The sequence below is a fragment of the Rhinatrema bivittatum genome, chromosome 2, assembly GCF_901001135.1.
Source record: "Rhinatrema bivittatum chromosome 2, aRhiBiv1.1, whole genome shotgun sequence".
Lineage (NCBI taxonomy): Eukaryota > Metazoa > Chordata > Amphibia > Gymnophiona > Rhinatrematidae > Rhinatrema > Rhinatrema bivittatum.
This window is the reverse complement of record NC_042616.1, coordinates 34,828,363-34,853,918: the sequence shown is the minus strand read 5'-3', so window position 1 is coordinate 34,853,918 and position 25,556 is coordinate 34,828,363. Positions and strand designations below refer to the sequence as shown.

The 25,556-nt window shown below is 46.4% G+C and overlaps 1 protein-coding gene and 1 non-coding gene across 4 annotated transcripts in view; both read left to right on the top strand.

The window, feature by feature from the left end:
* Positions 1 to 1,098: 1,098 nt before the first annotated feature.
* On the top strand, positions 1,099 to 1,180 carry TRNAL-AAG. Its single transcript has one exon. It is a non-coding gene; the product is annotated as a tRNA-Leu (tRNA).
* An 808-nt stretch (positions 1,181 to 1,988) lies between these two features.
* The window catches only part of LOC115083787 (oocyte zinc finger protein XlCOF6-like), a 136,916-nt gene continuing 113,348 nt past the window's right edge, over positions 1,989 to 25,556 (top strand). The window contains exons 1-3 of one of the 3 annotated variants that reach the window (XM_029587805.1): positions 1,989 to 2,226; positions 22,116 to 22,242; positions 24,198 to 24,317. In XM_029587805.1, coding sequence (XP_029443665.1) covers positions 2,212 to 2,226; positions 22,116 to 22,242; positions 24,198 to 24,317 — 262 coding nt within the window. In that variant the 5' untranslated portion in view covers positions 1,989 to 2,211. Of the gene's footprint in view, positions 2,227 to 2,337; positions 2,707 to 9,182; positions 9,451 to 22,115; positions 22,243 to 24,197; positions 24,318 to 25,556 lie in introns of those variants that run through there. The other 2 variants (XM_029587804.1, XM_029587807.1) reach the window with 2 other exon arrangements.

The following is a 25,556-nucleotide window of genomic DNA, read 5'->3' as shown; positions in this document are numbered from 1 at the left end:
GGTGGAAGCAGGAACACCAGATACAGGAAGCAGGAAAGCAAAACGCACTACACACAGGATGTAGATGTATATAACAAAGTGACGCTCATTCCTGCATTCAGGAATTGCAGGGGTGAGGGGTGTGCCGAAGAGAATGATGTACGTGCGAAGTGTGCAGCTGCTGTCATCGCAGTGGATGCGATGTACATCCAATAAAGTAGTATAAAAGCAGTGGCACGCTCGTCAACGTCATCCTCAGCCCAAGGGATTGTGTGGAGCAGGTGTGGTGCTAAAGGATAGCAAGTAAGGCCGTGACTCCTAGTTAACAGCACAGTCACGTGAGCGATCGAGTTGTATATTCTACACTGTTAATTGTATGTTTTTTAATGTTCCTTATATAATTATATGATAATTGTAAAGCCTGTTGCTCAGTTCTGTTCTCTGTAAACCGACGAGATGTTCCCAACGTTCGTCGGTATATAAAAGCTATTAAATAAATAAATAAATAAACTCATACTATTTATTAAAATAATACGGATATTCCAATTTCAAATTCGAAAACTAAGGTCATCCAATCACAAACGCTTAGTGCGCAGCAACATCGTCAGATCAGCATGGCCGAAAAGTCGACTTGTAAGCACTCTGGATCCAGCGATAATAGCCCCCCCGAAATCTCCTACCGAGGAGGCTTACGCCATTCAGTCAGCGGGTAAATTAAGCCATTGTCCCTATAGGTGGGCCCGGCCACTATTTTGGCCTAACAAGCTGTGAGACCTGTACAGTGCCAGGTCTGATTGCGCATGTCATTTGCCTGTACCAGAGCAATCCTGGCTGTCAAGTGTGTCGACTGCAGTGTTTTCAACTTCAGAGCATGTATTCACTCATTGCTATTGCTGCAAGGGACCCCTGATTCAAGACATTGGAGTGGGATGGCAGGCAGGGCCATCCACATTGAGTGCATTTCACTGTCTGGAGTGGCTGCAGCGAGAAGGCACAGTTTCCCCTGAAGGGTCAGACACCAGCAGGGTAGTATTGCGCGGCCTAAACTGGCCTCATCCGAAAAACCTCCCTTGCTGACGGAACCTGAAGAGGCACCTCCAGTGAAGTCTAAGACTTTTGGGTAGCATGGCTGAGTGGTCTAAGGCGCTGGATTAAGGTTCTAATCTCTTTGGGGGCGTGGGTTCGAATCCCACTGCTGCCAATGTCTCTTTGGGTACTTGCCAGGTTCTTATGGCCTGGATTGACTACTATTGGAAACAAGATGCTGGGCTTGATCGACCCTTGGTCTGACCCAGCATGGCATGTTCTTATGTTCTTAAGACGGCTTGGGCCCAGGCCCTTGCAAGTGGAAACACCGCGGATGTGGTGGTAGAAACCATCGTTGAAGACCCTCTGGCTGGCAGGGCTAGCGGAGATCCCAGTGCTCTTTCCTGGGCCAAGCAAAGGGACGCCCAGGAGCAATGCGAGCTGAAAATAGCAATGATTTTGTCAGTAATTGACGAGGTAGGCGGGTGCTGAAGTCCATAGACTCTCGGCAGTCCACCCCAGTGAAGACCTACCCATGACACTTCAAGCTAGCACTACCGCCTCGGTTAGCAAAGGAATCAGCATCTGGGATGGATACCAGTTCAACTAGTTTGGCATCATCAGGCTGTTATTGGACTGTATCGCAGCAGGGTCGGATGGATAGGAGAGATTGGACCAAGCCCATCACACCGGAGCAGGCCGAAGAAAGGGTGACGCCCAAATGTCACTTTGCGGCCAGGGGCCCCAGGGATTAAGAGTCAGCGTGAGAGAGAATGGTTAGTGGGAGGCGCCTCGAAGAGCAGAAATGACTCAGATACCCTTAGGCGTAGTAACCCTCCAAAAAAAAAAAAAAAAAAAAGGCTCACACTTATATAGGAAGGGCTGCGTGATGTCATCAAAGGGCATCGCGGGGACTTTCCCGCCAGCGGCCCTTTAAAGGCTGAGATGAGTGCGCGCACGCGTCCTATGAAGGAGGCGGGTCATGGCGTCATGGCGGCGTTCGAGCCGTGTCAGCGCTGAGGAGGCGTCGGGGGATCATCAGGATTAGTGCGGGGCCGGGCCTCAAGCTGCCAAACGTAGCACTCCCTTTTCAGTCCCCCTCCCCACTGCACACTGGCTCCGCCCACTGCATACAGACTCCTCCCCTTCCAGTGACCGGAGCTGCCTTCAACTTCCTCCGCCCCCGCAAGGGATTGGTCGGTAGAAATGGAAACGTCATCAGTAAGTCTTAAGGGGGAGGGCGCACTGTTGTGACGGCTGTTCAGTAAAAAGGAAGTCGGGAGGAATTTTTAGAAATGTGAAGAATGCGCCACATTTCTCGATAAAGTTTTCAAAAGTAACTAAATCAGCTCCGAACCAAATTCACATTTCTGAAATCTCCAAAATTGGCAACACTGAATCGGGCTTTGCCCTCGGTGTGAAGCTCTCACGCCTCCTGTGTGATGCCATCAGTCTGAGCCCTCAGTGTGAAGCTTCCCCTGTGTGATGTCATCACTCTGCGCCTGGCAGGAGACAGCGCTGTCAGATTCAGAGAAGAACATTATCTTCCCCAGCTCTGATTCTCAACTTATCTCACTCCCTCTATAAAGCAAGAGGCAAACACTCAGCTCTTCCCCAGCCCGAGGAAGTGCCCCCGATTCATTTCTAATCCTGAAAGCAACAAAAGCAGAGAGGAAAATGCCTGCAGGAGCTTCTGCTCAGGTAGGAGATTGCACCCAACGCCCTGCCCTCTCTGTATAAACACTGAGAACATAAGAAATGCCAGACTGGGTCAGAGCAATGCTCCATCGAGCCCTGCATCTTGTCTCTCACAGGGGCCAGTCCAGGTCACCTGAATATATCTGGCAAACCCCTATAAGAAATTCAGTTTCATGTTGCTCTGTGCAAGAAATAGATTTTGTCCTCTTCACCTCTTCTGGCAAATGAACATAAGAACATGTCATACTGGATCAGACCAAGGGTCCATCAAGCCCAGCATCCTATTTCCAACAGTGGCCAATTCAGGCCATAAGAACCTGGCAAAGTATCCAAAAACTAAGTCTATTCCATATTACTGTTTCTATTAATAGCAGTGGCTATTTTCTAAGTCAACTTAATTAATAGCAGGTAATGGACTTCTCCTCCAAGAACTTATCCAATCCTTTTTTAAACACAGCTACATTAACTGCCCTAACCACATCCTCTGGCAACAAATTCCAGAGTTTAATTGTGCATTGAGTGAAGAAGAACTTTCTCCGATTTGTTTTAAATGTGCCCAAAGCTAACTTCATGGAGTGCCCCCTAGTCTTTCTATTATCTGAAAGAGTAAATAACCTATCCACATCTACCTGTTCTAGACCTCTCATGATTTTAAACACCTCTATCATATCCCCTCTCAGCTGTCTCTTTTCCAAACTGAAAAGTCCTAACCTCTTTAGTCTTTCCTCATAGGGGAGCTGTTCCATTCCCTTTATCATTTTGGTTGCCCTTCTCTGTACCTTCTCCATCGCAACTATATATTTTTTGAGATGCGGCGACCAGAATTGTACACAGTATTTAAGGTGCGGTCTCACCATGGAGCGATACAGAGGCATTATGACATCCTCTATTTTATTCACTACTATATATCCTTTTCCCCCTTCCTTTATCTCACTCCAGTCTCCCACTTTATTCTATCTTTCAACCAACCAGTCTCTTCTCCCTCAATCTCCTTCTTCTCTTCTTGTTTCTGTTTAATCAATCTTCTTATCCTGCAGTATAGCCTTCCTCTCACTTTCTTCTCCAGCTCCCCAGTAAGTCTTCCCTGCTTTAAGAGCTCTTGCTGTCTTCCTCTTGTGCTACCACCATTTCAGCCCAAATCATGTGTGTTTGTATTCTGTGAGCCACTGTGACAGAAGTAGCTGTTAGGATCAGGCAGGAGAGACTGGTGGCAGCAAGGACCAGTTGCAGAAGTGGTGGTAGAAGCTGACCTATGAGAGTGACTCTGCAGAGGAGGAGACTGACAGCACCAGGGAGGAAAATTATCTGCAGTAGAGCTTGCAACCCAAAGGGTAAGAGTTAGAGCAGAGAACTGGTAGTAGTTGGATCAGTGGTGGAAAAAGCCATTGCAGAGAGATGTTTTGGATGAAACATTGGGGTGGGGGTCAAGAAAAGGCCAAAGTGTGAGTAAGCAGGCAAAAGAATGAGGTGGCAGGCCTATGAACAGCTTCGTATACGAAAAGAAAAAACGAGAGAGCTGCTAAACAGAAGGGCAACAGGATCAAGGCGCATGGAAGCTGATATTTTAAGGAAAAATATATAAAGCTCAGTTTCTTTAAAATAATCCCTCCTCTCCCACTGTTTTGGTGGAACCCTTGACTGTATCTCATAAAGGTTAATGAAATTACTGCTGGGGATTCTGATGCGCAGACCTGCTCACACAATATAATATATTTTCTATATCTTTTAATTAGTACATTAGTGGTTAAAAAAGAAAAAGGGAGAACGTCATAATAAGAGGTATTAAATACTTCAATCCTGCCCTCTCTGTACAAACACTTCAGCAGCTTTCTAACTGCAGAGTCAGCCTGGACTTTAATGAGACTCTGAGCAGATCTGGGTCACAGAAAAGGCACTTTGGGACTGTCCTGAGTTTAAGGAGAGAGATCAGGATTGATTAATTCCAGTGGGAGCATTGAAAGAAGGCAATCATCTTGCTGGTGGCTGAAGAGAAATCTTTGGACTTAAACAAGTTTGGGGAGAGGTGTTATAGTGGGGTATATTAACATAGAAACATAGAAATGACGGCAGAAGAAGACCAAACGGCCCATCCATTCTGCCCAGCAAGTTTTGCACCTTTTTTTTTTTTGTGTCATACTTATCTGTTACTCTTGGCTCTTAGTAACCTTTTGGTTCTATTTCTCTTCCACCCCCACCATTAATGTAGAGAGCAGTGTTGGAACTGCATCTAAGTGAAATATCTAGCTTAATTAGTTATGGGTAGTAACCGCCGCAACAAGCAAGCCACACCCATGCCCACCTGCCACCCAGACTATGTAATTCAGTCCTTGTTGGTGGTTGTCTGTATATAGATCCACTTTTCTTCATTCCCCCTGCTGTTGAAGCAGAGAGCTATGCTGGATATGCATGAAGTATCGGACTTTCTCCCCTGCCGTTGAAGCAGAGAGCGATGCTGGATATGTGTGAAGTATCAGACTTTCTCCCCTGCCGTTGAAGCAGAGAGCTATGCTGGATATGTGTGAAGTATCGGTCTTTCTCCCCTGCTGTTGAAGCAGAGAGCTATGCTGGATATGTGTGAAGTATCGGTCTTTCTCCCCTTCCGTTGAAGCAGAGAGCTATGCTGGATATGCATGAAGTATCGGACTTTCTCCTCTGCCATTGAAGCAGAGAGCGATGCTGGATATGTGTGAAGTATCAGACTTTCTCCCCTGCCGTTGAAGCAGAGAGCTATGCTGGATATGCGTGAAGTATCGGTCTTTCTCCCCTGCTGTTGAAGCAGAGAGCTATGCTGGATATGTGTGAAGTATCGGTCTTTCTCCCCTGCTGTGGAAGCAGAGAGCTATGCTGGATATGTGTGAAGTATCGGTCTTTCTCCCCTGCCGTTGAAGCAGAGAGCTATGTTGGATATGCATTGAAAGTGAAGTATCAGGCTTATTTGGTTTGGGGTAGTAACTGCCAAATTTCTAATCTAATATTCTTTAGAGTTTGTACTTTAGAGTTTGTACAATTCTTTAGAGTTTGTATTTTAGAGTTTGTACATGTCTGAGATAAAAAGCAAACCAGAAGGAAGTAATAGAGTTTGTATGTATCTAATAAATAAAGCAAGCCATCAGGAGGTATTAGTTTAGGGTTTGTGTAGACCTATGTAAAAAGGTTGAAAAAGGTCAGTTACTCACCTTAAAAAAGTGTTAGTGTGATTGATTTGAGAAGGTGCCAGCATTTGATTAAACAGAAATCTAAATCCTGCTATTGCAGCAGCCCTTATTGAGAGTTTAATCATCCCCTTGTTGGTCAATACCAGATTAATAATGAATACACCAAAAAATTTAAAGGACTTCAGTTGTACACACTCCTAATCCTTTAGCAACCTAAAGTTAAATTAGGAACTTCAGGATGAAGGCAGCAGTCCAACATCAACAGGGAGTCTTCCAGTTTTTTGCATAAAGTGTCACATATATGATATTTTACCCACTGTTGAGAGGTTGTATGTGTGCACCTGGTGCAAAGAGCTCTTGGCTCTTAGAGAAATGAATCCAATCTCTGGAGGCTAGAGTGGCAGATGTGGAGGAGCTGAAGCAGACAGAGTGGTATATAGATGAAACTTTCAGGGACACAGTAGCCAAGTCGTAACCTCAGTTTACATGGCAGCTTTGGTACTGCTTTGGATCAGGAAGGTCTCCTGGTCAGTGAGCATTGCTGTGGTGTTGCAGGAAGTGATCCTCTAGCAAGGACCTACTCTCCAGGTAATGCATTGTCCTCTCACACCAAGGATGAGTCTCCTAGGACTACTGCCCAGGAGGGAAGGGTTAGGTCCACCGTCATTGCTGGTGATTCAATTATTAGACATGTAGATAGCTGGGTGACTGGTGGACCTGGGGACCCCCTGGTAACTTGTCAGTCTGGTGTAAAAGTAGCGGACCTCACCATCACCTAGATAGGATTTTAGACAATGCTGGCTGTTGTGGTACATGTGGGCACCAGTGACATAGGGAAATGTGGATGGAGGTTCTGGAAGCTCAATTTTAGGTTTTAGCTAGAAAGCTGAAATCTGGAGCCTCCAGGGTGGCATTCTCTGAAATGCTGCCCATTCCAGGTGCAGGTCCCCAGAGGCAGGCAGAGCTCCGGAGTCTCAATGTGTGGATGAGACGATGATGCAGGGAGGAGGGTTTTCAATTTGTTAGGAACTGAGCATCATTTTGGAGAAGGTGGGGGGGGGGGGGGGGGGGGGAGCCTTTTCCGAAAGGACAGGATCCACCTTAACCAGAGTGGAACCAAGCTGCTGGCACTAACTTTTAAAAAGGAGATAGAGCAGCTTTTAAACTAGAACAAGGGGGAAAGCTGACAGTCACTCAGCAGTGCACGGTTCGGAGGAATGTATCTTTGAAGGATACTAATGAAACAGGAGAGTTAGGGCATCCCAACAGAGAGGTTCCAATAAAAGCAAAAGTAGTCCATGTGCCTATAAGTAAAGAATCGCCTTTGCTAAAGAATTCCAAATTATCCCTATCAACTGAAAAGCAGGTTGTTAATACAAACAAAAAACACCCTTTGAAATGTCTGCCAATGCCAGAAGTCTAAGAACTTAGTAAGATGTGAAATCTAGAGTGTATAACAGTGAATGACGGGATAGACATGATCATGGGTAAGGCATCCATAGTGCACAGTGGTGCACAGGCATCTCCAACTTTAAAATTTTTATTTATTTATTTTTATTTATTTGAGTTTTTTCTATACCGGCATTCACGGAAATTCGTATCATGTCGGTTTACATAAAACAAGGGGTGATCAATACATTATAAACTTACATAAATATAACATGAGAGTATACCTTTACAAATTATAACAAATTATAACATGTGCGCAGAAAAAGCAGTTACAATAAAACAAGGATGGTTCTAACTGGGAATAGAAGAAGAGGATGATAGAAGTTTAAAAGAAGTAGAACGTGCAGTGATTGGTATGTCTGTATCAGTTTAATGGGTGGTAATCCGTCTTTCTGTATTTGGTGGAAGAGCATCAGTCAGAGTGTGGGTGTGGGTGTCAAATGGGGTGTGCTGTGCTCTACCAACTTGGGAAGCTATTGCATCTTCTCTGGCTCTCCCCCCCCCCCCCACCGAACGATAAGTGCTGCTGCCCAAGGCTAATGTTCCCACTAAGCTGCACATGTGCGCTTGTGCACAACTTTTCTTGCGGGCACGCACAGCTTGTCCTCCTCCCAGTACAGTGGTGGAGCCCATCCCGCCACAGCCCGAAGTGAAGAGGACAGCTGGGCAATGGCCAAGCCCATTTTGCGATGGCCTGAAGTGAAGAAGAGGCTGGCGGAGCCCATCCCATCATGGCCAGAAGTGAGGAAGCCTGCAAGGCCGTGGTGGAGCCCATCCCACCACAGCCAGAAGTGAAGAGGAGGCCATGGGTGTCTCTATGTAAGAGCTTGTTTGTCTATGTGAGAGCCTGTGGACATGTGTGTATGTGTCTGTACGAGAGTCTGTATGTGTTGAGACCCTGTGTGCATGTATGTATGTCTGTATGAGATCTTGTGTGCTTATGTGTGTGCGTGTGTTTGTGTTTCTCTATGTGAGAGCCTATATATGTGAGAACCTAGGTGTATGTCTGTGTAAGATCTTGTGTGCATGTTTGTCTGTATGTCTGTGTGAGAGCTTGTGTGTATATGTCTGTATGAGAGCCTGTGTGCATGTATGTCTGTGTGAGAGGCTATGTGTGAATATTGTGTATGTGTGAGAGCCTGTGGCATGTGTGTGTGTGTGTGTGTGTGTGTGTGAAAGCCTGTGCCTGTGAGAGCCTATGTGTTACACACAGGCATGTGCACACACACACATACACACAATGTGTGTTTGAGGAAGAGTGAGCCTGTGTGTGTGTGAGAGAGAGGGAGTGTGTGTGTGTGTGTGTGTGTGTATGTGTATGTGTGTGTGTGTGTGAAAGCCTGTGCCTGTGAGAGCCTATGTGTTACACACAGGCATTGTTACACACAGGCATTTGCACACACACACACACACATATACACCCAATGTGTGTGTGAGGAAGGGTGAGCTTGTGTGTGTGAGAGAGAGGGAGTGTGTGTGAAAGCCTGTGACTGTGAGAGCCTATGTGTTACACACAGGCATGTGCACACACACACATACACACAATGTGTGCGTGAGGAAGAGTGAGCCTGTGTGTGTGTGTGTGTGTGTGTGTGAAAGCATTGGCATATATATGTGGGAGGAAGTGTCTGAAAGAATGAATGTGTTAGTATGTGTGTGTATGTGTGAGTGAGGGAGAAGATAGTTTGTGCGGCCCCAGCTCCCCTAATGCACGATAATCTCAGGGTAACGGGAAATCAAGAAATCCCAGGTATGGAGAGCAGGAGCTTTTTAAAATCCTTATTAGTTTTAATTGTGTGTAATTTGATGTTTCTATTGTTTTTAAATATTTTTGTTAAATATTAGAACATTATTAATTATTGGATGTTTTATTCATCAGAGGTTTTGAAATATTTTATTGATGTTTGTGAAATATTAGAACAAATGTATGAAAGTTTGTTTAGATTATTGGATGTTGGTTGGCTGTTTTGACATGTATTCTTTTTATTAGCAGGGCTAATGATGTTTTATATCTCCGATTTTATTGCTTGATGTCATGAGAGGAAGGATGATGTTTCTCTTTTTCCATTGTTGCACTGCATAACCCAGTTGGGCTTGTGGCTTCCAGTTCAGTTTTTGCTGGCACATTCCTACTCTGTATTAGGTGAGGCTCTGTCTGTATCTTAAAGGTCCAGCTCTTGTGTAACTTTAATTCTTGCTATGAAAATGATGGTATTTATCACTGGCTTATACAGCATTATGGCTAGCGCTTCCTCATTTCTGTTTTAAACAGAAGTTTGCTCTTTATTAATGTCACTTGCATACAGAAAGCGGTTTTGAATGTTCTTGCAGAAAATATGTTTTCATTCACATATTTTATTGTAACTGTGTTAGTAGATTATTTTAAGGGATTAGCTAATGTTCCCTCTAAGGACTGGGTTGCTGTGAGCATGAAATTGATAGGCTTTTTGCATCAAAGAAATTAGTGCTCACAGGGTAATATAGGAGGGTAATGTAGGGCATATGGCAGCAGCAAATTTTCTGGTGCACCACCAACTTCAGCAGTCACCCTATGCCCCTGGATATAATTGGCATCTCAGAGACCTGGTGGAAGGAGGATAACCAATGGGGCAGTGCTATATCAGGGTACAAATTATATCGCAATGATAGGGAGGATCAGCTTGGTGGGGGTGTGGCACTTTATGTCCGGGAGACAACAGAGACCAACAGTATAAAGATCATACAAGAGACTAAATGCTCAGTAGAATCTATATGGGTAGAAATCACATGTGTGTTGGGTAAGAGTATAGTGATAGGGGTATACTACCGTCCACCTGGCCAAAATGGTCAGATGATGAAATGCTAAGAGAAATCAGGGAAGCTAACCAATTTGGCAGTGCAGAAATAATGGGAGATTTCAATTACCCTAATATTGACTGGGTAAATGTAACATCAGGACTTGCTAGAGACATAAAGTTCCTGGATGTAATAAACGACTGCTTCATAGAAACATAGAAATTACGGCAGAAAAGGACCAAATGGTCCAGTCTGCCCAGCAAGCTCATGGTAGTATATGCTGTGCTGTGCAGGTAACCCTCATGTTTATCAGTTTCCCAGACCGTAAAAGTCAGGGTCCTTGTTGGTTGCTGTCTGATTTCAAGTCCCCTTTTCCCCTGCCGTTGAAGCAGAGAACCATAATGGAGTTGCATGAAGAGTATTTAGGTTTATTGGTTAAGGGTGGTAACCGCCACACCAGCAAGTTACCCCCATGCACTCTTTTCTTTATTTCCAACCTCTAGCTTTTAGGGATCCACAGTGTTTATCCCATGCCCCTTTGAAATCTTTCACTGTTTTCATCTTCACCACCCTCTCCGAGAAGAAATATTTCCTGACGTTGGTTCTGAGTCGCCCTCCCTGGAGTTTCATTTCGTGACCCCTAGTTCTACTGATTTCTTTCCAACGGAAAAGGTTTGACGATTGTGCATCATTAAATCCTTTCAGGTATCTGAAGGTCTGCATCCTATCTCCCCTGCACCTCCTCTCCTCCAGGGTATACAGCCTTCAGCCTCTCCTCATAAGTCTTCTCATACAGACCCTACACCATTTTGGTTGCCCTTCTCTGGACCACCTCCATCCTGTGTCTATCGTTTTTGAAATAGGGGCTCAAGAACTGAACGCAGTACTCCAGGTGAAGCCTCACCAAGGAACCTCTCTGTACAAGGGGATTATCACCTCCTTTTTCTTACCGGTTATTCCTCGCATTCTTCTGGCTTTAGCAATCGCCTTCTCACATTGCTTCGCCATCTTCAGCTCTCCATACACTATCACCCCAAGTTTCCTCTCTTGGTCCGTGCACATCAGTCTTTCATCCCCCATCACATTCAGCTCTTTTGGATTAACAAACCACAGATGCAGGACTCTGTACTTCTTGGCATTGAATCCCAGCTGCCAAATCTTCCACCACTCTTCAAGCTTTCTTAAATCCCTTTTCATTTTCTCTACTCCTTCAGGTGTGTCCACGCTTCATGGAGCAATTGGTTCAGGAACAGACGAGAGAGGAAGTAATTTTAGATTTAATTCTTAGTAGAACATAGGATTTGGTGAGAGAGGTAATGGTAGTGGGGCCACTTGGCAATGGTGATCATAACATGATCAAATTTAAACTAATGACTGGAAGGGGGACAATAAGTTAAATCTGTAGCTCTAACACTAAACTTTCAAAATGGAAACTTTATTAAGATGAGAAAAATAGAAAAAACTGAAAGGTGCAGCTGCAAAGGTTAAGAGTGTACAACAGGCGTAGACACTGTTTAAAAATACCATGTTAGAAGCGCAATCCATATGCATTCCATGCATTAAGAAAGGTGGACGGAAGGCCAAACGATTACCGGCATGCTTAAAAGGTGAGGTGAAAGAGGCTATTTTAGACAAAAAAATCTTCCTTCAAAAACTGGAAGAAGGATCCATCTGAATAAAATAGGAAAAGATAAATGTAAAACATTGATAAGACAGGCTAAGAGAGAATTTGAAATTAAGGTAGCCATAGAAGTAAAAACTCATAATAAAAACTTTTAAAATTATATCCAAAGCAGGAAACCTGTGAGGGAGTCAGTTGGACCATTAGATGACCGAGGGGTTAAAGGGGCACTTAGAGAAGATAAGGCCATTGCAGAAAGACTAAATTAATTCTTTGCCTCTGTGTTTACTAATGAGGATGTTGGGGAGATACCAGTTCCGGAAATGGTTTTCAAGGGTGATGAGTCAGACGAACTGAACCAAATCACTGTGAACCTGGAAGATGTAGTAGGCCAGATTGACAAACTAAATAGTAGCAAATTATCTGGCCTAGATGGTATACACCCCAGGTTCTGAAAGAACTCAAAAATTAAATTTAAGATCTATAAGTAAAAATGTGTAACCTATCATTAAAATCATCCATTGTACCTGTACACTGGAGGCTATTCAATATGGCCCCGATATTTAAAAAAGGCTCCAGGGGCGATCCGGGTAACTATAGACCAGTGAGCCTGACTTCAATGCCGGGAAAAATAGTGGAAACTATTGTAAATAATAAAATCACAGAACATATAGAAAGACATGGTTTATTGGAACAAAGTCAGCATGGCTTTACCCAAGGCAAGTCTTGCCTCACAAATCTGCTTCACTTTTTTGAAGGAGTTAATAAACATGTGGATAAAGGTGAACCAGTAGATGTAATGTACTTGGATTTTCAGAAGGCGTTTGACAAAGTCCCTCATGAGAAGCTTCTAAGAAAACTAAAAAGTCATGGGATAGGAGGTGATGTCCTTTCGTGGATTGCAAACTGGTTAAAAGACAGGAAACAGAGAGTAGGATTAAATTGATCTGTTTTCACAGTGGAAAAAGGTAAACAGTGGAGTGCCTCAGGGATCTGAACTTGGACTGGTGCTTTTCAATGTATTTATAAATGATCTGGAAAGAAATACAATGAATGAGGTATTCAAATTTACAGATACAAAATTATTCAGAGTAGTTAAATCACAAGCGGACTGTGATAAATTGCAAGAGGACCTTGCGAGACTGGAAGATTGGGCATCCAAATGGCCAATGAAACTTAATGTGCACAAGTGCAAGTTGATGCATATAGGGAACAATAACCCATGCTGTAGATACATGATTTTAGGTTTCATACTAGGAGTTACCAGCCAGCAAATACATCTAGGCATCATAGTGAACAATACTGTTATGCTCAGGTTGTGAACCCTTGGGCCGATGGGAGGATGGTGTACCTTAGGAGGTGGATCCGTAGGTTCTCCCGTCGGGTGGCGAGGCAGGGCAGAAGATACGACCAGCTGACCCTCGGCACGGGAGACGAGGCGACCGTGGAGGCAGACGAAGAGTCATGATGTCGAGGAGCGAAACTGTGTCTTCGCCACTGGAAGTCCGCGGTCCCCCTAGGAGGAGCCCGTAGGGACCCGGACCGCTGGGACTTAGGTGGACCTTTGAGAGGTAAAGGAGTTGAGAGTTTGGTGCAAGGGCTAACTGGAACTTCACCCCTGGAAGCCCATGGTTCCCCTGGGAGGAGCCCATAGGGACCCGGGCCGCTGGGACTTAGGTGGGCCCTTGGAGATGGTGGTCCAGAAGAAGTCCAAGGTCAAGTGCCAGAGGGTCGTCGCTTACCAGTCCAAGGTCACACACTAAGGGATCGCCGCTTGCCAGTCCAAAATCACACACCAGGAATCACCACTTGCCAGTCCAAAGTCACATACCAGGAGTCACCGCTTGCCAATCCGAAGTCAGAAACCAGGAATCACCGCTAGCCAATCTGAAGTCAGGAACCAGGAATCACCGCTAGCCAAATCTGAAGTCAGAAACTGGGAAGAAGTATCCAAAGCGCAAGAAGACTCACCGAAGCAAGCAGACTCAAACAACGCTGGAAGGACGTTGCCAGGTCAAGGAATGAGCAGAGGAAGCCTCCCTTTATACTTCCTCTATTCTGGCTCATTGGAAACAGCTGTAAGTAGTTAAAGAGGCCAGGCCTCTTTAAATTTAGAGAGGAGGTGCGGCCAACACCTAAAGATGACGGCGGCCATCTTGGATTTCCTCCGCGGAGGAAAGGCTGCCTGACGCCACAAGGGGGAGCAGGAACGGCTCCCCACCCGACAACCATCCCAGGGACCCGCACCAGAGCGACGGACACGGATTCAGGGGCTTCTCTTGGTGCTACCGCGGCAGGTCGCCGCTGCGGGTGAGGTAGGGGGCTGCGGCTGTGGCCGTCCACGGCCGCGGAACACAACAACTACATTGAAATCGTCTACTCAGTGGGCTGCGGCATTCAAAAAAGAAAACAGAATTATTAGGAATTATTAGGAAGGGAATGGTGAATAAAATGGAAAATGTCATAATGCCTCTGTATCGCTGCATGGTGAGACCGCACCTTGAATACTGTGTGCATTTCTGGTTGCTGCATCTCAAAAAAGATTTTGATGCACTGGAGAAAATACAGAGAAGGGTGACCAGAATAATAGAAAGAATGGAAAGGCTCCCCTATGAGGAAAGCTAAATAGGTTAGTGCTATTCAGCTTGGAGAAGAGACAGCTGGGGGGATATGATAGAGGTCTACAAAATAATAAAAGGATTTGACCCGGTAAATGTGAATCGGTTGTTTACTATTTCAGATAATAGAATGATTAGGGGGCACTCCATGAAGTTAATAAGTAGCACATTTAAAACAAACAGAGAGCATTCTTTTTCACTCAATGCAAAATTAAACTCTGGAATCCATTACCGGAGGATGTGATTAGGGCACTTAGTGTAGCTGGGTTTTTGTTTTTTTTTTATTGCCAATTAATATGTATTTTAATAACAATGTCTAAAAACATAGAGAACATAAATTAAAATTCAACAGCCCAAATCACATAAATCAAATTCAGCGACCCAACACGATCGTTTTGGCTTTCTGAGCAGTATCCTACTATTGAATGGCAGTGCAATGTTGTCCAAACCTTTAGCGTATCTTTTTTGTTTGTTTTTTTGTAAATACAATTTTTATTGAGTGGCTCTTATAAGAACAGTAAACACAATACTGTCAATACAACAAAATAACAGGAAACAACTTGCAAAGATCAGCAATTGTCATGGCATCATTTAGAAGCACCCAATTCATATTTTCTGATGTGCCATTATCTATAGGTGAGTATCACACTTGGGATATCCCCTAGGAAATCCATGTCAAATAGGTTCGGGTGATGCTGTACTCTTACACACCTCCCCAAAACCCGTCGATCCTATGATCGTTTAGGGCCACCCTCGGGATAACAGCCACAATACATAAAACCTCCAACCCCTCCCCCCCTTACCCCTCCCACTTCTGTCCCCCCCCCTTTTGTTACTCCTCCCACCCCCCTCCCCCAGATGTCGGCAATAAAAACACAAGAATTCAACAGGGTATGCGGGAAGCAAAGCAGAACGCAAGATATTGAGGGCCCGTTTCCTGCCCATAGTATACGGTCAAAATTCAACTTTCAGGCATTTAAAATCAAATTACGTGCACGATGTGGTAGGTTCTGCAGGTATATCTCCCAAGTATCCAAGAAGGAACGACGGTGTGCAGGAGACAGTCTGGAAGTGAGACCATCCATGTTGTGCATCATTCGATGGAAATGGTTGCGCCAAGTCCAATATGAAGGCGCCGCTGGCTCCATCCACCAACCAGGCCTTTTTAACTAACGCCAACCCACCTTGCGAATGAGAGACTGAGGAATACAATCAAATGAAATCAACTGCGGAGCGAGTGTAAATTGCACATTCAGTAAATGCTGCAAGTAGTTAACAGTTTTTTCTCCAGAACAATCGTATAAGAGGACAAGCCCAAAATGCACGTGACAAAGTACCTACAGCGAGGTGGCATCGGGGGCAAGTGGAATCTGGAATGAGACGCGCTCGCCAAGCCCCCTGTGGAGAGACGAAAGCCCTCCGCAGGAATTTATATTGTATTTCCCGGTAATGTAGCTGGGTTTAAAAAAGGTTTGGATAAGTTCCTAGCGGAGAAGTCCATAAACTGCTATTAATCATGTTGACTTAGGGAATGGCCTCTGCTATTATTGGCATTAGTATCATGGGATGTATTTAATGTTTTGGTACTTGCCAGGTAATTGTAACCTGGATTGGCTACTGTTGGAGAAAGGATGCTGGGCTTAATGGACCCTCGGTCTGACTCAGTATGTCAGTTTCTTATATTCATAGAAACATAGAAATGAAGGCAGAAGAAGACCAATGGCCAATCTAGTCTGCCCAGCAAGCTTCATACTTATTTTTCACATACATGTCTGTTACTCTGACCACTGAGGTCTGGGCCCTTATTGGTAACTTTTTGGTTCTAATTTCCTTCCACCCCCACCATTGATGTAGAGAGCAGTGCTGGAGCTGCATCAATGTGAAGTATCAAGCCTAATTGGTTAGGGGTAGTAGTAGTTGTAACCGCCGCAATAAGCAAGCTACTTCCACGCTTATTTGTTTACCCAGCCTTTGCAATTCAGTCCTTGTTGGTTGTTGTCTGAATATAAATCCTCTTTTCTTCATTCCCTCCTGCCGTTGGAGCAGTGAGCTGCGCTGTATATGTATTCAAAGTGAAGTATCAGGCATGATTGGTTCAGGATAGTAGCCGCCAGAACAAGCAAGCTACTCCCATGCTTATTTGTTTTTCCAACCTGTGCAGTTTAGAAAATAAGTGTGACGCTTGCTGGGCAGACTGGATGTACCGTCTGGACTTCTTCTGCCGTCATTTCTATGTTTCTATGTTTGGATATAAATCCTCTTTTCTTTATCCCCCCCTGCCATTGAAGCAGAGAGCTGCTTGGAGATGCATTGAAAGTGAAGTATCAGGCTAATTTGGGTTGGGGTAGTACAGTGATGGCCAACCTTTTGTGCTCAATGTGTCAAAATTCATAAAAAAACTGAGCATAACTCGGGTGGTGTGTCACTTCTAGAAAACTCCATAATTTTGTGATATTTGTAGCTCTAATATTAATAACAAAAAGTTATAATTTTAACATATGTTCTGTATTTATTAATAAAGCAAAAACAAATAATTCTTTACCTTACCTGCTTAGTGACTTTTTTATTGCTGAATTTCATTGGCTAAATCTTCAATTAAAACACTCTCTCCCCCTCCACCCCCCCCCCACACACACAAACTCTTACTCCCCTGGATTTTCTCATACACACTCTTGCTCTCACACTCACTGGCTCTCTCACACACACACACACACACACACCCAGGCAGGCTCCCAGTCATTCTCACACCACTCCCTCCCCATCCCCCAGGCAGGCACCAATTTATTCTCACACACACAGATCCCCAGGCAGGCACCCATGCATTCACACACATACACCGCCAGGCAGACTCCCATTCATACACATACACACACTAAAGGCAGACCCCCCCTCTCTTTCTTTTGCCAGCAACCTCAGAGCCTCTCTCATTCCTCTGCTGCCACTGTCACTGCTGCCGCGTGGCTATTGGGGAGGCGCCGACTGCTGCTACTGACACTGAAGCCCATTCTGCTGCCTCCTCTGTGCAGGCCCCGTGGGCTTCCACTTTCTCCATGCTGATCTCGTACATTGTGAGATCCGCATAGAGAAAGTGCTATTCTTGCACATTCCCAAAGATTACATGTGCCAATCACTAAAAAGTAATTTATTTTGTTTTTTACCTTTGCTGTCTGATCTTAGTTCTCTAATTGGTTGGTCACAGGCTTTTTTTCTCCACCTTCCCTTTCTTATTTTTTTCCACCTTCCCAATTTTTGCCAATTCCTTTTATATTGTCTTTTTTTCTGTTTCTTTTCTCTCCATCTTCTTCCCTCAAACACACAGTCAGGTTCTCATTCTCACATGCATTTCTCTTTCTCACTCACACACACACAGGCTCTCACTGGCACATGCTCTCTCATATACAATCATTCATACACAATGGGGCGGATTTTCATACTCTGCGAATAGGCCTACTTTTGTTTGCGCTCCAGGCGCAAACAAAAGTACGCTGGATTTTAGTAGATACGCGCGGAGCCGCGCGTATCTGCTAAAAACCTGGATCGGCGCGCGCAAGGCTATCGATTTTGTATAGCCGGTGCGCGCCGAGCCGCGCAGCCTACCCCCGTTCCCTCCGAGGCCGCTCCGAAATCGGAGCGGCCTCGGAGGGAACTTCCTTTTGCCCTCCCCTCACCTTCCCCTCCCTTCCCCTACCTACCCCACCCACCCGGCCCTGTCTAAGCCCCCACCTTACCTTTGTCGGGAGATTTACGCCTCCCGGAGGGAGACGTAAATCCCCGCGCGCCAGCGGGCCTCCTGCGCGCCGGGCCGCGACCTGGGGGCGGGTACGGAGGGCGCGGCCACTCCCCCGGACCGCCCCGGCCCGTAGCCACGCCCCCGTACCCGCCCCCAAAACGCTGGCGACACGCCCCGAAAACGCCGCGACGACCGGGACCGCCCCCCGACACGCCCCCCTCAGAGAACCCCGGGACTTACGCGAGTCCCGGGGCTCTGCGCGCGCCGGTAGGCCTATGTAAAATAGGCTCACCGGCGCGCAGGGCCCTGCTCGCCTAAATCCGCCCGGTTTTGGGCGGATTTAGGCGAGCAGGGCTTTTAAAATCCGCCCCAGAGTCTCTCACTGGCACATGCTGCCTGACTCTCACACACACAGGCTCTCTCTCACTCCCACATGCTGTCTTGCTCAAGCACAGTCTCTCACTGTCACATGCTCTCTCTCATATAATCAGTCATACACACAGGCTCTCACCGTCACACGCTGTCTCTCTCACACACACACAGGCTCTCACATGCTGTCTCTGCAAACATTCAGGTCCTCACTCTCACACACAGTCTCTCAACTCATCTCATACACGCGCACACGCACACACACACCCTCTACAGACCCTCAGCCTCTCTCTCACCTCTGGGCCTCCTCTTCGCGGATCGCCGCAGGATGGGCCCTGCAGTGGCCCTGCTACCGGGCATCTTCCTCTTCTCGGGCTGCTGCGACTTGAGATTCGCGGTGGCCCATAAACGCAAGTGCTGCTCCACTTCTGCACGCGCTGATGCTTCCCCTCCTTCCTGCCCACGCGGCTCCGGCAACGTTTACTTCCGGGGACGCACAGGCAGGAAGGAGGAGGAGCATCAGCGCGTTTAAACGCGATCTTTTTCTTGGCCTTGCTGATCTGTCTGTCGCTGCGCCCGGGGGCATTGGGGGGATAATAAAAAACTAGTTTTAAAAGGTCGGTGCAGCTGATTAAAAAAAAGGCTCTGCGCAGCCGATAAAAAAAAAAAATTCCCGATAGTCCACAAAACGCTGCGCGTGTCAGCAAAAAGTCTCGGCGTGTCACCTCTGACACGCGTGTCATAGGTTGGCCATCACTGGGGTAGTAGCTGCCGCAACAAGCAAGCTACTCCCCTGCTTTTATGTGGATGCAAATCCTTTCCCCCACATTTCCTCTTGCCATTGAAGCATAGAGCAATGTTGGAGACACATTAACTGTGTGTATGTTTATTGAGTAAGGGTAGTAGCCATCATTCCTGCAAGCAACCCCCATTGCCTCTTCTCTTCATTTCATTCACATCCTCAAGACCAGGGGTGGGCAATTCCGGTCCTCAAGGGCTGCAAACCAGTCGGGTTTTCAGGATATCCTTAATGAATATGCATGAGAGAGACCTGCATACACACTGCCTCAGTTGTATGCAAATCTATTTCATGCATATTCATTAGGGGTATCCTGAAAACCTGACTGGTTTGCAGCCCTCGAGGACCGGACTTGCCCACCCCTGCTCAAGACATTACTTCATTTCCCCCCTGCCATTGATGCAGAGAGCTATGCTGGATATGCGTGAAGTATCAGTCTTCCTCCCTTGCCGTTGAAGCAGAGAGCTAACTTGCAATGAAAGTGAAGTATCAGACTTTCTCCCCTGCCATCGAAGCAGAGCTGTGCTGGATATGCGTGAAGTATCAGACTTTCTCCCCTGCCGTTGAAGCAGAGAGCTATGCTGGATATGCGTGAAGTATCAGTCTTCCTCCCTTGCCGTTGAAGCAGAGAGCTAACTTGCAATGAAAGTGAAGTATCAGACTTTCTCCCCTGCCATCGAAGCAGAGCTGTGCTGGATATGCGTGAAGTATCTGACTTTCTCCCCTGCCATTGAAGCAGAGAGTTGTGCTGGATATGCGTGAAGTATCAGACTTTCTCCCCTGCCGTTGAAGCAGAGAGCTATGCTGGATAGGCATTGAAAGTGAAGTATCAGGCTTATTTGGTTAGGAGTAGTAACTGCCGTAACCAACAAGCTACTCCGCACTTTTTTTGTGACTGGAAATCCTTTATTTTTTTTCCCACATTACCTCTTGCCGTTGAAGCTTAGAGCAATGTTGGAGTCGCATTAACCGTGTGTATGCTTATTGAATAAGGGTATTATCTCCAGGCAGTAGCCGTCATTCATACACATCTCTAGACTTTATAGATCCACAGTGTTTATCCTACGCCCCTTTGAAGTCCTTCACAGTTCTTGTCTTCACCACTTCCTCCGGAAGGGCATTCCAGGCATCCACCACCCTCTCTGTGAAGAAATACTTCCTGACATTGGTTCTGAGTCTTCCTCCTTGGAGCTTCAAATCCTGACCCCTGGTTCTGCTGATTTTTTTCCGACGGAAAAGGTTTGTCGTTATCTTTGGGTCATTAAAACCTTTCAAGTATCTGAAAGTTTGAATCATATCACCCCTGTTCCTCCTTTCCTCCAGGGCGTGCATATTTAGACTCTTCAATCTCTCCTCGTACGTCATCCGATGAAGATCCTCCACCTTCCTGGTCGCCCTTCTTTGTACCGCTTCCATCTTGTCTTTGTCTTTTTGTAGATACGGTCTCCAGAACTGAACACAGTACTCCAGGTGAGGCCTCACCAAGGACCTGTACAAGGGGATAATCACTTCCCTTTTCTTACTTGATATTCCTCTCTCTATGCAGCCCAGCATTCTTCTGGCTTTTGCTATCGCCTTGTCGCATTGTTTCGCAGACTTCAGATCATTAGACACTATCACCCCATGGTCTCTCTCCTGCTCTGTGCACATCAGCCCTTCACCCCCCATCGAATAAAGTTCTTTTGGATTTCCACTCCCCATATGCATCACTCTGCACTTCTTGGCATTGAATCTCAGCTGCCATAATCTTCGACCACTCTTTCAGTTTCCTTAAATCCCATCTCATTCTCTCCACTCCTTCCGGCATGCCCACTCTGTTGCAGATCTTAGTGTCTTCCACAAACAGACAAACCTTGCCTTCTATCTCGTCCGCAATGTCGCTCACAAAGATATTGAAAAGGACCGGTCCCAACACCGATCCCTGTGGTACACCGCTTAACACCGCTCTCTCTTCAGAGTAAGTTCCATTTCCCATCACACATTGTCTTCTGTCCATCAATCAGTTTGCAATCCAGGCCACCACCTCGGCACTCACTCCTAAGCTTCTCATTTTATTCACCAGCCTCCTGTGTGGGACCGTATCAAAAGCCTTACTGAAATCCAAATAGATGACATCAAGTGCTCTTCCTTGATCCAATTCCTTGGTCACCCAGTCAAAAAAGACAATCAGATTTGTCTGACAGGATCTTCCCCTGGTGAATCCATGCTGCCTTGGGTCCAACAATCCTCCTGCCTGTAGATAGTTCACTATTCTCTCTTTCAGCAGCGATTCCATCACTTTTCCCACCACCGAGGTGAGGCTAACCGGCCTGTAGTTTCCAGCCTCCTCTCTGCTCCTACTCTTGTGAAGCGGGACCACCACCGCTCTTCTCCAATCACTCGGCACCACTCCCGTTTCCAGCGATCTGTTGAACAGGTCACGCAGCGGAGCCGCCAGTGCATCTCTGAGCTCCCTCAGTATCCTGGGATGAACTTCATGAGGCCCCATGGCTTTGTCCACTTTCAGTTTTCCCAGCTCTTCCCATACATTCTCTACTGTAAACGGAGTTACATCTACTCCACTCCCCTCCAGTTTCTTGATAACTAGTGACGGTCCTCCTCCAGGGTCCTCTTTAGTGAACACCGAACTGAAGTATTTGTTTAATATTTCTGCCATTTCTTCGTCTCTCTCTACACATTCATCCTTTTCACCTTTCAATTTCACTATACTACTTGGAACTAAAACATGGTGTCCCAGGTTCTGTGTGTAACTGGAAACCAATTACTATAGTCCTGCTCTAGGTCTGTGCATTTTGAATTATTTGCACCCAGAAATCTCTCCCCTGCCCTGCTGAGTCCCAGCACTGGGAGGTCTCCTGATGCAGAAGGTGCTGAGTATTTCTGCTTTGTGTTTCAGATCCCAGTGACCTTTGAGGACGTCGCTGTCTGTTTCTCCCAGGAGGAGTGGGAGGGTTTGGAAGAATGGCAGAAGGAGCTTTACAAGGATGTGATGAAGGAGAATTATCAGACCCTCAGATTGCTGGGTAAGGAGGGATATTTAATAAGAAATTCTTATTTTTGGGAGGAGAGAACAGAATATTATTTCATTAGTGAGTGAAGTCAGGTCTTCTGCTCCCTTAGTGGATGATGCATCAAGCCAAGGTAGTGCTCCAACACACATTAAAGAGCGTATATCATACATTATCTGTAATTTTATGCATGGCCCCGCCCTGGAACCCTCCCCGTGACAATGACCTGATTTGCATGCAATTTGCAAGCACAAATAATGGAAATGCATGTAAAGCAGGTCATTACTAGTCAATTTCATGTTAATAGTTTAACACGGCTGACCAAGAAAGACTAATTGTAGTGAGGAAAGGATGGGGATAAATGAGGGAGGGGAGGTGGGAGAGGAGTGTAACAGGATAGAAAGGGAAATATTTCTTAGTAATTGTAGTGAGGAAGAGGAGGGGATGGGGATAAATGAGGGAGGGGAGGTGGGGAGGAGTGTAACAGGATAGAAAGGGAAAATATTTCTTAGTAATTGTAGTGAGGAAGAGGAGGGGGATGGGGATAAATGAGGGAGGGGAGGAGGGAGGGGAGTGTAACAGGAAAGAAAGGGAAAGTATTTCTTAGTAATTGTAGTGAGGAAGAGGAGGGGATGGGGATAAATGAGGGAGGGGAGGTGGGAGAGGAGTGTAACAGGATAGAAAGGGAAAGTATTTCTTAGTAATTGTAGTGAGGAGGAGGGGATGGGGATAAATGAGGGAGGGGAGGTGGGAGAGGAGTGTAACAGGATAGAAAGGGAAAGTATTTCTTAGTAATTGTAGTGAGGAAGAGGAGGGGATGGGGATAAATGAGGGAGGGGAGGTGGGAGAGGAGTGTAACAGGATAGAAAGGGAAAGTATTTCTTAGTAATTGTAGTGAGGAGGAGGGGATGGGGATAAATGAGGGAGGGGGGGGGGGGGGAGGAGTGTAACAGGATAGAAAGGGAAAGTATTTCTTAGTAATTGTAGTGAGGAGGAGGGGATGGGGATAAATGAGGGAGGGGAGGTGGGTGAGGAGTGTAACAGGATAGAAAGGGAAAGTATTTCTTAGTAATTGTTGTGAGGAAGAGGAGGGGATGGGGATAAATGAGGGAGGGGAGGTGGGAGAGGAGTGTAACAGGATAGGAAGGGAAAGTGAGGAAGAGGAAATGAGGAGATGAGTTTGTGTTGCAGACGGTGGAAGGACAGACAGACTCCTGGCTTTGGGAGAAGGATCTGAGTCATGGATTTTATCTTTAAAGTCCGTAGTAAACCTGACCTGCAGAGGGCTCAGACCTGTATCTGTCCTGGAGGAGATTGGACCCTCTGTGGGCCGTGATCCCTTTCATTAGACTGGGATAAGGATCATCCTCAGATGACGTTGGTGTTTGAGCCTTTGAGGCCCCACAGTCCCCTCCTTCAGATGGGAGCAGAGTGAATCCTGACCCCAGCAGGATTGCTTTGAGGCTGAAAGGCTGTAATCTGCAGTCAGGGCACGCTTGGTTCATGTATGTACATGGTATTGTATTCATACATGTTCAGAGGGGGATATGGCGGAATTACGGTTTTCCCTCTTTTTTGGAGATTGTGAGGGGTAAATGTTCTTGTAATAGTTACACAGCAGCTTTCTGGCAGTTTAGGACTCTTGGTCTTCCTGTGGCCTCCCCCTCCACACTCCCTATCGTGTCACCCCTGACCCTGCCTGACTCTGGTCTCCCTCACCTGCCCCTCCCAGGCCTTCACTGTCCTCTCAGTAAAGAAAGATTTCCTCTGAGCCTCCCGCCTTTCACCTTCTCTACCTGTGGCTTTTTTGTATAGAAAATGCCTCATTCATGTACACTGGGGAGCCCACCAGGTTTTTGAATGTCTCTTCTAAATCCCTCGTTCCCTTCAGTACAAGCATTTTCCAGAAAATAACCAATGATATTATTCTGAGTGACTGTGAGAAAGCTAATGCAGTGCTCTTACCCCAGGAACAGGCTCCCCGACCACCACCCCTGAGATTATATCCCACATTGAGCGAGGGGAAGAGCCGTACATCAGGGATGAGCCGGGATCAGAGGAAGGAGGAACTGGGAGAAGCAGCTGCTCAGGTGAGTGCGGGAATAAGAGGGAGCGGGGTCAAACTGCTGAGCTGGAGAGTGGAAGTGCAGAGACCCCTTCCCAAGCTCCTCTGCAGATCTCTGTGATCACTCACAGGGTCTCTGTGACAGGCAGTGCTTGTGTCTGGGAGAGTTTCACAGTGGTTCGCATGTAAGAATAGCTTATGCATGTGTATTTAGCGTGTACGTTCCTGTGATATATTTTATGAAGCTTGGGAGTGCGCATGTCCTTGCTGTGTTGCATATAAATATGAACCGAGAAGAAACGGGGCGTTGGGAGCTGGGTTCAGAAACGCGCACTCAGTGTACGGACGTTCATTACCAGACGTGTCCGTGCATTTTACAGCTGCTCCGTGACTCTCAGAGCTGAAATCACACTTCCTTTTCAGCTGCTAGATTGGTCCATTACTGTAGTTATTCCCTTCTCCACAGCTGGACAGAGACACAGGTCGCTCCTCTTCCATGACCTCACTCTAGGCCATAATGGGGATGTGGTTCTGGTCCAATAGGAGAAGCCTCTGTCTCCATGCAGCGGGAGACACAGGAAGAGAACGAGGCTCCCAGGGTCAGGGTGCAGCTCTGGCCCTGGGAGCCCTTTGGCTCTCGTGACAACAATCTCTAGAGGTTGATTTTCCCCGGGAGAGCAGCCTTCCAGGTCCTACCCTGGTTGAGCTCCTGGAAGTCGCTCCCGGTACCTTTAGGGGCCTGGGGAACCTCCATATATTGCTGCTTGGCCCAGCACCCTTAGGAGTCTCTGCAGCCTATAAAGCAGGGTGGTGGTCACAGTATCCTTTGGGGTCTGCAGAATCTCTGTCGAGAGGTTCCCACATGCTCAGGAGCCTGCCAGTCCCTAGCAAAAAAAAAGAGAGAGAACAGACTGGAGAGGGCTTGCAAGACTCTCTCTCTCTCCACCCAGGCGCCTCCCTTTCCCTCTCTTCCACAGCTGATGGAGCAGGAGACGTAAGTAGAAGCTGGGCCCGCTATCAGCAGGCAGTGGCTCTCTGGAGGGGATGAGTAGCGGCTCTGCCATTCTGCTGGTTGAAATATGTCTATGGTTGAGAGAAAGAGAAATCAGGAGCTGAGCGGCCTCACTTACCCTGGGAGAAGGGGAGGTTAACCCCCTGCAGTTGGGCTGTTGGCCTGGTTGTTTCTGTAGCGTATTTGTAAGGCTGGTATAACTTTGCTACTTCTACGTGCACTTATGATACCTTTGTGTGATTTACCAAGTTC